Below are 12,463 nucleotides of genomic sequence, written 5' to 3'. Positions count from 1 at the left end.
CTCTAGGTGACCCTGCAGCTGAGGAATGGTCTCAGTGGAGCGTGTGTTCTCTAACATGCGGACACGGCTGGCAAGTGCGAACACGCTCCTGCGTGTCGTCCCCTTACAGCACTCTGTGCAGCGGTGCCCTCCGAGAGACACGCATGTGCAACAATACGGCTTCCTGTCCGGGCGAACCCGGGATAATAACCTCAGGTATGCACGTGGGTCAAATTTGATCTGCAACCAAATGTCCAACCTCAAAAGCATCAGCAAAAATACATCATCAGGAAAATAAATAAATAAATAAATACAATTTCTCTAAATTTATGACATTATCAGTATCTTCTTTCGAAGCATGTTTGGATTTAAGTGCCAAATCCCCGCCTCAAAATTCTAAAAAGGAACAAAAAAAAAAAGAAACATCTTCCCTCCCTGTCAGTGCATATGCTAATCTTGTTTTCAAAATTTAAATCCGCCAATGCGATTTGTACGTCTAAGTGCCTGGCTTTTCCGTTCAGCGTTGATATTAATATTCTCAGCAGCTCCTTTGATAGGATATTGGCTGCTGTGTTGTTCCAGGTATTATTTTATTATTTGTTATTTGTGTGTGTGTGTGTGGGGGGGGGGGGGGGGGGGGGGGGTGTTGGGCACCCCTGGGAATCGCCCTGATTTGTACCGCGGCAAATTCAGCTAAATTAGGAGTGTGGAGGTGGTAGCAAAAAAAAAAAAAACATGAATGTTTTTAATGAGCTTGATGTAATTGACTTTTAAAAATACCCCTTTCAACCAAAACAGGATTTTTTTTCTTTATCTATGTGCAGATAACTATGGCAATGAAGTGTAAAAGGACATTTTTGCTTTTTTTTTTTTTTTCCCCCAATTGAAGGTTATTCCGAATTCATTTAGCTAATGGTCTTGTCCTTGTTAAAGCCAACCAGGCAGTAAGTGGTCGAGCAAATGTTTTTTTTTTTTTTTCTTCTCCTTACTCCCATTCCCGAAAGCATGCAAAGTAAAGTTCTACCTCTGCTTCTGTTGTATTTAGCTCCTGCCATAGATTCAGTGACATTTCAAACACGGGCTAAAATAATGTTGCATTATGCAGTACAAGTCTCCGGGTCAGTGCGTAGTCAAACGATGCAGCGCTAACCATTTACGTAATATCGTCAACACAAGAATGCAAAACTTCCAACGACCTCCAAACAACAAGCACTTAAATAATACATGCAAAATCCGCTAACGATAATAACTTAATATGACGCTTGCGTCTTATTATCGCCGAGTTACCTCACACGTTAGCGATAACAAATTGCAAGGAGATATCTTAATAATGTATATATAATTAGATTCACATGTTTAATAATTAAACAGATTTTCACGCTATGGTGAGTTGCCATATGCTAACGACACGTAACCTGGGTCTTATTAAAGAAATGCCATCATGGTATTTTAAGTCTGTATTAATTATGAAGGAGGATTCACTTTTTCACTTTGTAATAGAAGCACAAGAGCAGATCTGGAATATATGCAAGCAAATCTCCATCGTCGTAATCCTCGTTCCATTTTTTTCAGTTCTTGTCACTGTTCTGTTCCAAACATGCCACAAATGACTCAAAGGCATAACAAGAGATTTTAAAATTCTGACAGCTGCATTGAAAACGATCTCACTATTTACCAGCACTGCATACTTTTTAATAGCACAATCATTCTGTGCCGCCAACTCCCTTTTCCTTTGAGCCTTTTATTTATTTTTTTACTGTGTCGACTTAATTATTTAGGATTATGATTTATTTAGTTTTGCCAACTATCTTTATCCTCAAGTTTTTTTTTTTCCCTCTCTCTTTGTCCAAATGTTGCTTCTTTCTATCAAATAAAGCATCTTTGTCTTTTTGAACACGCTCGGTTTGTCGTTGCGGCCTATTCCAAAAATGTTTTGGCAAATCCGTTGAATGTTTGCACGCATTCATTTGTGTACCACTTCAACATTGGACATTGCGCAAGCATTCCTGCATGATGAAATCGGATCAAGCTGACACAGCTTGAAGTTAAGCTCAGTGATATAAAGCAACGCAAGAGGAGTCTTGAGGTCACATTCATTATTGACGATGGTTTTGTGCAACTCCGCCGCTCATTTATTCCGCTCGCATTTATTTCAACAGTCTAAAATTAGATGTAGGAAGACGACTTTGCAGAACACACTCGGAACAGAAACATTTCCTTTCTTAATTGCTTGCTGGAGTGTCTGTTGTAATTACAGTCTTTGTTGACATTAGTCGTTAAGTAATCGTTTGAATTAAATCATGACTGCATTATCGCATGGCTGTGTCCATCCATTTCTTTGCCAGTTCCGAAATCTTTCATTATCATGAATGTTGGCCCCGCCTCTTACCCCACCCTCATTTCTCATCGCCATGTGTGTTTCCTGCGTGGCCATTTACAGTGCATGGACTGTGGCACGAGTGGTCCTCGTGGAGCCTGTGCTCTGTGACATGTGGGCGGGGCTCCAGGACTCGAAGCAGGAAGTGTGTGAACGAAGGTGGGGCCGTGCCTTGCGGATGGCCCGAGACTCAGACCAAACTCTGCAACATTGCAGTGTGTCCTGGTTAGTACCATGTCCATTTGCATGTGACCGCCAATCCAACTTGCTCTCCCCCTTAAATTGACTTTTTATGGCTCACAGGATCTCCACACTTGGAAACTAATATTACAAGTTCAATCATTTGTTGACCCCGCCCATCATCCCGGCCTACTACACCCAAGTTTTCATTTCCATTTTCATTCGTCTGCGATGAGCCGTGAGGTGCCAGCTCACGTGTGCACATGCTCACTCAGGCATCCTGCTAAGATTTTGCTTTTCGATTCTTGATGTTGTCTTCATGGTTGGCTCGTTTTGGATTGCGGAGTGTATGTGTGTGTGTGTGTGTTCTTCTGCTTGTGTCTCCAAGATTACCTGCTAGACCTGCACCTTGTCAATAAGTTGCCGGCCCAATCTTATTCTCGGGTCGAGGGCATCTCAAGAATAGCAATCTGATTCAAACCGGCCATCTGAAACCTCTTTATTAAGCCGTCGTCGATACAAAATGACTTCATTCCTTCAAATTCTGAACCATCAATGTTGCGATGATGGAACTGCTTTAAAGCAAGAGTGACTATTTTCTTTGCAGACATTTAAATATCACTGCTTCTTGAAAGGTGGTATTCTAAGAGAAAAAAAAAAAAGTTGCTTTTAGACTTGAGGTACACTTAATGTACGTGCATTAGCCGTGCCCTTTAAAAGACATTTATTTTGTACTGGCATTAAAATGTTTTGAAAAATAACTTCAACTGCAAAGTGTTTTATGTCTCCGGAAATCAAAAAAAAAAAAAATCTTTATTTATGACTTTGCATCAATGTATTAATGGATGTACGGATGTGGCTCTTGCATATAATTGCATCATTATAACTGGAGTCACTAAATGTGAGTGCTTTTGCTAAGTTATGCTTGCTCGAGCTTTTAACAAATAATTGGAAAAAAGGCTCTAATTAAACTTATTTTTTGTGACCTTAAGGAAATGTGCGAATGAGGAATATTTTTGAATTATATACCGTAATTTCTGGACTATAAGCCGCACCCGACTATAAGCCGCACCAGCTAAAATTCAGGGATATTTTAGTTTTTTTCTTACATAAGCCGCACCGGACTATAAGCCGCACGTGCACATGAGTTTTTTTTACAAAGAAAGACAGTACACAGAAAGCCGTAAAAATCCATAAATATACCGCGCCGCCATTTAAGCCTCAGGGTTCAAAGTAACCTTCTGAATAAAATGCATTAAAAGTTCACATTCATTACAACTTGTTTTTGGTGAGGACAATGTCAGAAGAATGAAAAAGGGTTTAGAGCCTTTTGACGCAGGTCACCTAGCGTGTATTCCTACTAAAGCTCATAATAGTCACAAGCAACACAGCCAGAATAAGCAGCGGCCATAGTAGTGTTTCAAAATAGTATTTTTGTTGTTGTTTTGTTCTTCAAGATACCGCACAACAGTGGTCCACAGCCTTTTTGCGAGTGTATAAAAGTGATCAAGTCATCACAAAAATCATGAAAAAAATCGTATATAAGCCGCACCTGACTATAAGCCGCAGGGTTCAAAATTTTGGAAAAAAGTCGCGGCTTATAGTCCGGAAATTACGGTAATAGTAATTTATTAATTTAATAATATATGATTAATTTTATTCTAATAATAATTACATGCCCTCTATAGTCTCATTAATTAATGCAACATGATTTGACAGCCAATAATTGATCAGTTCCAAAATAATTCTTCAGATTGCCTTTAGCTTGTAGATCGTAGCCATTCGACTTTTTTTTTCTTGACACTCAAAATTACCCAATCTTTTTTTAAGGCCATGACAAGCCACCTCGCCTTGATCATTGTAATTTTCGGGGGGGGCATCTGCAGTATTTTATGTGACAACTCAATTACTCCAGCAATCCTTTTCTAGTGCAGATCAGTCGTGGAAGCTTTGATTGCGTGATGCATGTCACCATGCTTTGGTTAAGCTCTTTGTTAGTGTGGCAGTATAAACTACATCTATTTTTAAAAGACATCTAATAATGCACAAACACATGTCAAAAAATTGTCATCAACATGCAACACTCTGTATGAACCCTTTAAACCGCAATATGAAAGGAATTGTTACAGCAGATTTAAATATTTAATCCCAGGAATCTTCTAAAAAATGCTATTTATGGGAAACAAAATAACGCCTGCACTCTGTTTACACTTTCTATTAACCTCTTTTAACGCTACAATTGTTTCATCGTTTGTCTTTCTCTATTTTATTCCCTGGATCGTCACTTCCACGGGGGGTCAGTGGAGGGAAAATGGTTGGAGTGGGGCCCGTGGTCAAGATGCAGCGTCTCCTGTAACACGGGCACCCAGCAAAGGCAGAGACGTTGCAGCGTGTCCGTGCACGGCTGGGCCGAATGTAAAGGCCCCCATCAAGAAAGTAGAGATTGCACCAACCCGTCATGCACTGGTAAGGATGTTCTCCCAATTTGTGAGTCTGGGAAAAACAGGATTTTTTTTTTTTTTTTTTTTGAGGTGGGGGTAACTGGGGCAACTGGAACCATTGGAGCCTCTGCAGCAAGACATGTGACTCTGGATGGCAGCGGCGTTCCAGGATGTGCGAGGGTAACGGGGAGCAAGGCTACCCGTGTCAAGGCTCGGCAGAGGAGGTTCGCTCGTGTAACGAAAAGAAATGCCCCGGTTAGTAGTGATGCCACACAAAACTCAAAGTAGCACTTCTGTTGGGTGAATATCATCTTGGCTTTCCCGTCTTCATCTCATGTGCCCCCATTGGAATATCTTCACAGCACTCGCTGGCATTTGTTTCATCAGGGTTATGAAAGAGACCAAGGGAGGTGAAGATGAAGAGGGAATGAGATCGTGTGCTGGGGCAGTGACACTTAGAAGGGGGGGGGGGGAGGGGGTACTTAGCTATTCATAAACGAATGGAAGCGGAAGAACAATGATTTGATTTTTGTTTTTCTGAGGGATGTTTTTTTTTTTTTTTTTTACCCGGGGTAGTTGTTATCACTCATGCCTCACACTTGAAAAGCTCCGTGTCGGCTTTTAGAGTACGATGAAATTTGATTTCTTGAACTCCAGCTCACTTTTTCTCTCGTTTACTTTCTCTGGCAGCTCCTCATGAGATTTGTAAAGACGAGAACCTCCTCATGACGTCGTGGAGGAGAGCCTCGGCTGGAGAGATTGTTTATAACAAGTGTCCAACAAACGCTACTGGTTAGTGAGAGAGCATCATTTAGAATCAAAATATTATATGTTAAGTGATTTTTTTATTTTTGCTTGTTTCCTTTTAGGATCTGCTAGTCGTCGTTGCATGCTGGACAATAATGGAGTTGCTTTCTGGGGTCCTCCGAGCTTCGCCAGATGCATCTCAGTTGATTATGGATATTTACATATATCTGTGAGTTCTCAATTTACATATTCTGGAATGCTTCAAAAATAAAATAAGATAAAATAAAATAAAATAAAATAAAATAAAATAAAATAAAATAAAATAAAATAAAATAAAATAAATATAAATATAATATAATATAATATAATATAATATAATATAATATAATATAATATAATATAATATAATATAATATAAATCACTGACCATGGAGCCCTCCAAGTTTACTAATTCTCGTCCTTCCAGTATCTATAATTAGCTATTTTTTCCAGAGCTTTGCACTCACACTTATCAATTAATGAACATAGCTAATGAATGTGTTCATCAGCCAGACTTTGCCTGCGCTGTGAACTTCCACCTTTCCCTCTCCTCGATTATGGCAGAGGAGATTATACAGGGGGGGGGGGGAGGATTTGGGATTGTTCAGTGGAAGGTTGGAGATTGTGAAGTGGAGGACTTAATTGCACTGATACCTTCTCTTGCAAGCTTCCATTAATAGCATGAGTCAATAATTAATTTTCCGTGATTGATGTTATCTTGTGTCGTCTTCTGGTTTGCGCTCACGAGCAAACATGCACTCTATCTACTCATTCTTTTTTTTCCCCCCCCTCCCTCATTTAAAGTTACGAGAGCATCTCGCGAAGGGTCAGAGGACCCTGGCTGGTGAGGGCATGTCTCAGATCGTAAGAAGTCTCCTGGAGCTCTTGCGGAGGAGGAGCTACTACAGTGGCGACCTTCTCTTTTCCACGGAGATCTTGCGAAATGTGACGGACACCTTCAAAAGAGCAACCTACATCCCAGCTCCTGACGACGTGCAGGTTGGCAGAGGCAAAGCCTCCCGTGTCTGAGAATAGAAAATAATATCCTGCAATACCTCTGCAAGAATTTCAGTGTTGAATATCTTCTTTCAGAAATTCTTCCAGATAATCAGCCATATGTTGGACATGGAAAATTTAGACAAGTGGGATGACGTACACCAGGTAAAGTCTCTCAATTTTTGAGAAAAATCATTGAAAAATTAAAAAACAAAAATCCATTTTCAGGTCGCCCCTGGTGCCGCGTTGTTAATGAGAATTTTAGAAGATTTCATTCATCTCATCGGCGAAGCCCAGAAGCCTTTTCAAAGTTTTTTGGTGGTTACAAACAACCTTAGTGAGTATTTTCGCGCCAAGTTTCATATCATTTTTTAGCTTTCCTCTCACCGAGCAACATCTGCTCTTCTCACAGAGTGCTAAGTTTTAAGTATTACTCTCTATTGTTTGCACAGTGATAACAATCCAGAGAGAGCCGGTGTCAGCGGTTTCCAGTGATATTAACTTCCCCATGAAGGGCCGGAGGGGGATGAAGGACTGGGCCAGAACAGCGGAGGACAAGCTCTTCATCCCCAAGGAAGTCTTTACTGTATCAAATGAAGGTAGCAAAACACAAAACAATTACTGGAATTTTTTTTTTTGTGGCTTGATGACTCAACTCAATTTTATTTGCCTTTAAGAACAACCACAGCAGAAAGATTGAATACGTCTGAAGATCAATGAGTTGCGTTTGGTACGCTGTCACATTTCGTCGATACATCTGCTCGCTATCTCAAGGCTTTAAAACACAGGGGTCAAACTCAAGGCACGGGGGCCAGATACGGCCCGTCACATGATTTTATGTGCAAAGACAAATTGTGCATCAAATTCGTGTGTCATTACTAGAATTGCAAATTGTCTTCACTTTTAAAAAAAAAAGTATATATATTTTAACTTGATCAGTTTTCACTAGTCTGATTTGAAAACGAGTTATTTGTTGATTTGTTTTGTAGCTGTAAATTATGAGGTGCTCATACATTTATTTGGGTCATAATGGCACTCCGAAAGAAACTATGACTACAATGCAGCCCTTGAAAAAAATGAGTTTGACGCGCCTGCTTTAAAACAAAGCTCACGATTGTGATTTAGATCTGATTCAGCTATTATTCGGACTCTCAACAAATTGCCGCAACTGTTATCACACAAGCCGACACGCTCTTCACTAAAGGTCTGGTTGGTCAACAAATGTGCCAGGCACAAATGTGTCTTATTGACACAGACAATTTTTCGAAGGTGACAAAAGACCTAAGATACACGGGCACTATACAAAGTCCATGTTTGGAGGCAATCGTATTTTGCAAAGAGCTAATCAAAAGTGTTTGAAAAAGAAATTGACTGTCCAAGTACAAGAATAAACTATGAAACCTTGACAAGCAGCCAAAGTAAAAAGCAGCCTTTTTCTCCAAGAAAAGCCTTAAGTGCTTTTTCCTAGCGACATGTTGCATTTTAGCTAACATCCAAGTTAGCAACACACTATAGCCAAAATGACATTTACAAAAGAACACACCATGTCTTTGATAGGCCATGACTTTTTGGCGATATAACACTGAAAGGATTATTGTAACGCAAGAAGATTTGATGGATAAAAAAAAAAAAGCTTCAAAGTGGAAATAACAACACCTGAGCACGCTTGTAAGAAAACTTTCACGATAACAACAAGAAGACAAACCTTGAATTGAGATACTTGTGTTTTTGTTGATGGATTTTGTCAGGCATTCAATGCACATCACCGCAAGGTCACAGGTGAAAAAAAAATATTTTTTAGTTCACCGATGTTTCTGGTCTTTAATGCGCACTCAGAAAATATTTGATATGAAATGCACTTTGTTGGCACAATCGCAGAAGGGAGTGAATCAATATTGAAAAAGCAGATGAATGCTTCTGAAGTGGTCCATATATTTAGCTAATAGGCTGACGAATGTGTATTACAGAGGCGGAGACGGATTCGGAGACAACGATGTATTATGTCATCGGCGCCATCTTGTACAGGACCTTGGGCAATATTTTACCGCCACCAAAGTGAGTAGCGCTCATTAGAGTTAGTTGTTCAGAACTGATTCACAGCTTGCAAGCATGCAACTTGATATATCATATTTCTTCTTTTTTTTACTCTCATTCTGAACTTTATTTTTGCTTTGATGCAACTTTTCACTTTGAAAACTTTTCACTCGCCTTGTTACCTTTTTCTATTTCCGTGCCCTTTCTTCTGCCTTTTATTTCCTATCGAATTCCACGCACCAATTTCTCATCCATCTTTCCTGGTACATTGTCTCTGCTGCTTATCTTGCAAATGTTTTTGATCTACAAAAATTGCATTTCCTCGGGTGCTTCAGTTTTTATCGCCGGGTATATAAATGTATAGTGTTGAATGGATGTGTGTCCTCATGTGTCCTATAACTTACAACAAATATATCAGCAAGTTGTCATTGTGAGATATGATGTTTGTCTGGGTTTTATTTGTATTCAGGTCAGGAGCAGCAGCAAACAATTTCTCCTTTGGACAATATGTCCAGGAATCTCCTTGCTAGTGAAACGTTTTGACATATCGCAATTAATGCAATTGATTGTTTTTTTTTAGCCAACCCGCGGTGATCAATTCCAAGATCCTGACGGTGACAGTCCGACCAGAGTTGCAACCAAGTGATCCCGTGGTGGTGGTGGAGCTCGCTACACTTTTCAACGTAAGTCAAAGATGATTCAAGCCAACACAAGTTGAGCAGGAGAAGAAAATGCCGCATGCCGTAAAGTGCCACCGTGCTCGGCGGGCCTAAGGCCTGAATAAAAACGAAACCTTTTTGACTTTCTTATATTGCACCGGGGTCCCTTGGTGGCTATTCGGTTTATATCGCATTGAGATATGTTATTATAAAAGACTCACTGTGCTTTTTAGCGGTCACAACTACGAGTTGGCAAACTCAATACGACCTCGGTTTTATTACTTGGCGCTCGGTGGACCCATACTCCCCCAAAATAAATAAAGAATAATAAATAATATTTATTTAAATGTAAATTATTTAAATAAATAAATACAATTTAAATACATAAATACAATTTAAAAAAATAAAAATAATAATTAAATAAATCATTCATAGATGGCACGCTTTTGTGATAAAAAAATATAAAAAAAATAAAATAAAGAGTGTCTGGCCAGCTGTACTGCTCTTAGTGCTAACCTTGGCCAAAAGTAAGAACAACCAGCTGCCGACGCTTTGCCCAGAGAGCCTCTGCCCCAGGCTTCGTTCCCAAAGTAGAGGTCACGCCCTCTCTATAAGGTGATCTTATGAAAGTCAGCTCAGCTCTAAAAATGTGTATGTGTGTTAAATGTTAAGTAAGAAGCAGGAGGTCAGAAATGAGAGCGTCCTGAGAGTGAACCCCAAGACAATGCCAAATGTCGTACCCATCACCTCTTCCCCTTCCCATCCTTCATCCTGCCTTTCCGTAGGACTCCCCCGGCTCACCAGCCGGGTTAAGTAATTGAACTTTAATCTAGTTTGCTTTCATCAAAATGCATCCTCCTTTACCGGCCCCTCCCATCCAGTCCTTTGCAGCTCATCTGATTAGAATATATTCATCAATATTCAAGCAGACAGCAAAGCTTCCATGGCAGTAAAAATATAAAGGGAATTAGTTTGGATTTTCAAAGAAGATAAAAAGCACATCTGCATGATGTTTGAATCAAATAGCTGCTGCCATTTTTTTTTTTTTTTGGGGTTGTCAAGCAAGCAGATGCAACACATCTGCATTGTGGGCGGATGCTGTTGTCATTCGGGCTGTAATGCACAGTCAGCCATGATGTGCTCTGATTGATGACCGCATACTAACACACATATTTGCTCTCCAACACACACCGCACGACGTCTGATGTCGGAGCTTTTGCATGCGAGCCCGAGCGTTGTCATCCATCAATCCGGGTCGCCTCGCCTCTCATAAATCTTGCATCATTCTGTCTGACGGGTCCAGCCTGTGTCGAGGCCCCGGATTCTTTTGTTCATGGGAGATTAGTTATGAGGACGTGAACCTGCTCTGCTTTTTACCATGTTGGTATTCATATTGCAGATTAAATTAGCGAGTACGGTTCCCGATAATCTCTTAAATATTGCTTTTATATAACTCACCAAAAGGGGGAGCCCAAAGTCAAATTGAAATGCCCAAAATGGGTTGACTTTGAAAAGCACTTAAATCAGAGAAGAAATGTTCAGCTCTCATCTTGTAGTCATTTATTGATGTCAAGCCTAACAATTTTCAGTTCAACGCAAAATTGGATTTGGCCCCTGCAGTTCCAATTTCACTCCAACTAAGTGAGCCTTATACAGTATAATAATCAATTCGGAGATCACCAGTAGTTGTGATGAGTCAGTTGAAGGTATTGATCCACTGATGGATCCACTGATTGAGTCCAGCCGTGTATTCCTGTTGTCCCGTTTGTTTGATAGCTTGGAACATTCCGAAGCTTTTTTCCACTAACTGATTATCTTCTTGTCTTGTCTTGCAGGGTACATCCGATTCTCAGTGTGTGGTGTGGGACTACGGCAACCCGTAAGTACCCTGAATTATTTCTTCCACAATGCGCCGTAGCGCCGAGTCGATGCTTATCTGCTTTGGCGCTGATCTCCACTCTGATTCTTTTTTTTTATTAATGAACCGAGGCCAGTCTAACGATGTTCCCTTGCATTTCCTGTTAGTGTTAATTAAATGACCCGGTGAAAGCAAACACCATCCTCCCCGTGAAGAGTTCAAAAGAAGCTATGCTCAGATTGCCTCGGTGGACTTGTCTTTTATTTGTGACTAGTCTCGCGTTCACAATTTAATTTACTTGGGAGCTATTCATGGAGTAGTTTTGTCTTTGCTTGAGGATGGTTGCTTTGACTTCAACACGTTTCCAAACGTGACCTCAATGGCTGATATGTTTCAGTTGGTCCAACAAAACAATTCTGATAAACTCATATTTAAGATTTTTTTTTTTCTAGTTGCTAAGTACCGTATTTTCCGAACTTTTAGGCGCATTTAAAAACTTAAAATTTACTCACAAAACCACAGTGCGCCTTATAATGCAGAGCGCCTTATATATGGATCAATTGATGAATCTGTTGATCCATACTGGTTGTACACTCTGCCAAAATGTTTCAGTATGTTTTAGTACGACTAGTAAATTACACTTTGCTGAGGCTCATTGGAGTCTGCGAGCTGAGGCTCATGGGAGTTAGCAGGTGGCTAATGCTATAATGATAGCTGCTATACGCACGAGGCTATTTCATTTCAAAATAGGCTGTTAATGTTTCGAGTAAATTCACGGATTGATTTGGAAGGGAAACAGAAGTAAGCAGTACCAATGTGTTAGATCGAACTTTAGTCGGTTCCGATCACTTTTATAGGAGATAGTTTGACAAACACGATCGTTTACTGAGGGCTCATTGGTTATTGGCTAGTGGATGCATACCGCAACCCTATCCGGTGCGCCCTATATATGAAATGATTTCTAAAATAAAAAATTCAATGCCTTATAATCCAGTGCGCTTTATGAAGCGAAAAATACAGTCCCAAATCTGCTTGTCAGAACTGATATTCTTTAGAAAGGACGACCACTTGCTTCCATTAGTCTATTGTTGTTGATTTCTATAATCTTCCTCTAGTTACAATTCCAGATGCTGCTTATTTTCAAAATGCATTT

The 12,463-nt window shown here is 40.0% G+C and overlaps 1 protein-coding gene across 20 annotated transcripts in view; it reads left to right on the top strand.

Moving 5' to 3' along the window:
• adgrb2 (adhesion G protein-coupled receptor B2) overlaps window positions 1-12,463 on the top strand; it is a 78,297-nt gene that overhangs the window by 35,467 nt on the left and 30,367 nt on the right. For 19 of the 20 annotated variants that reach the window (XR_007487924.2, XR_007487925.2, XR_007487923.2 and 16 more), the window contains exons 4-16: window positions 7-195; window positions 2,420-2,581; window positions 4,838-5,002; window positions 5,068-5,232; window positions 5,668-5,769; window positions 5,847-5,953; window positions 6,568-6,762; window positions 6,856-6,924; window positions 6,988-7,096; window positions 7,212-7,358; window positions 8,727-8,814; window positions 9,374-9,476; window positions 11,288-11,331. Coding sequence is in view for 16 of the 20 variants with exons in the window: in XM_049751363.2 (XP_049607320.1) it covers window positions 7-195; window positions 2,420-2,581; window positions 4,838-5,002; window positions 5,068-5,232; window positions 5,668-5,769; window positions 5,847-5,953; window positions 6,568-6,762; window positions 6,856-6,924; window positions 6,988-7,096; window positions 7,212-7,358; window positions 8,727-8,814; window positions 9,374-9,476; window positions 11,288-11,331 (1,645 nt within the window). In the remaining 4 variants the exon portion in view is untranslated. The remainder of the gene's footprint in view (window positions 1-6; window positions 196-2,419; window positions 2,582-4,837; window positions 5,003-5,067; window positions 5,233-5,667; window positions 5,770-5,846; window positions 5,954-6,567; window positions 6,763-6,855; window positions 6,925-6,987; window positions 7,097-7,211; window positions 7,359-8,726; window positions 8,815-9,373; window positions 9,477-11,287; window positions 11,332-12,463) is intronic. The other variant, XM_049751372.2, reaches the window with a different exon arrangement.

The sequence above is a fragment of the Syngnathus scovelli genome, chromosome 19, assembly GCF_024217435.2.
Source record: "Syngnathus scovelli strain Florida chromosome 19, RoL_Ssco_1.2, whole genome shotgun sequence".
NCBI classification, from domain to species: Eukaryota; Metazoa; Chordata; class Actinopteri; order Syngnathiformes; family Syngnathidae; genus Syngnathus; species Syngnathus scovelli.
The sequence above is the reverse complement of the archived record's forward strand: the minus strand, read 5'-3'. Positions and strand labels throughout refer to the sequence as shown.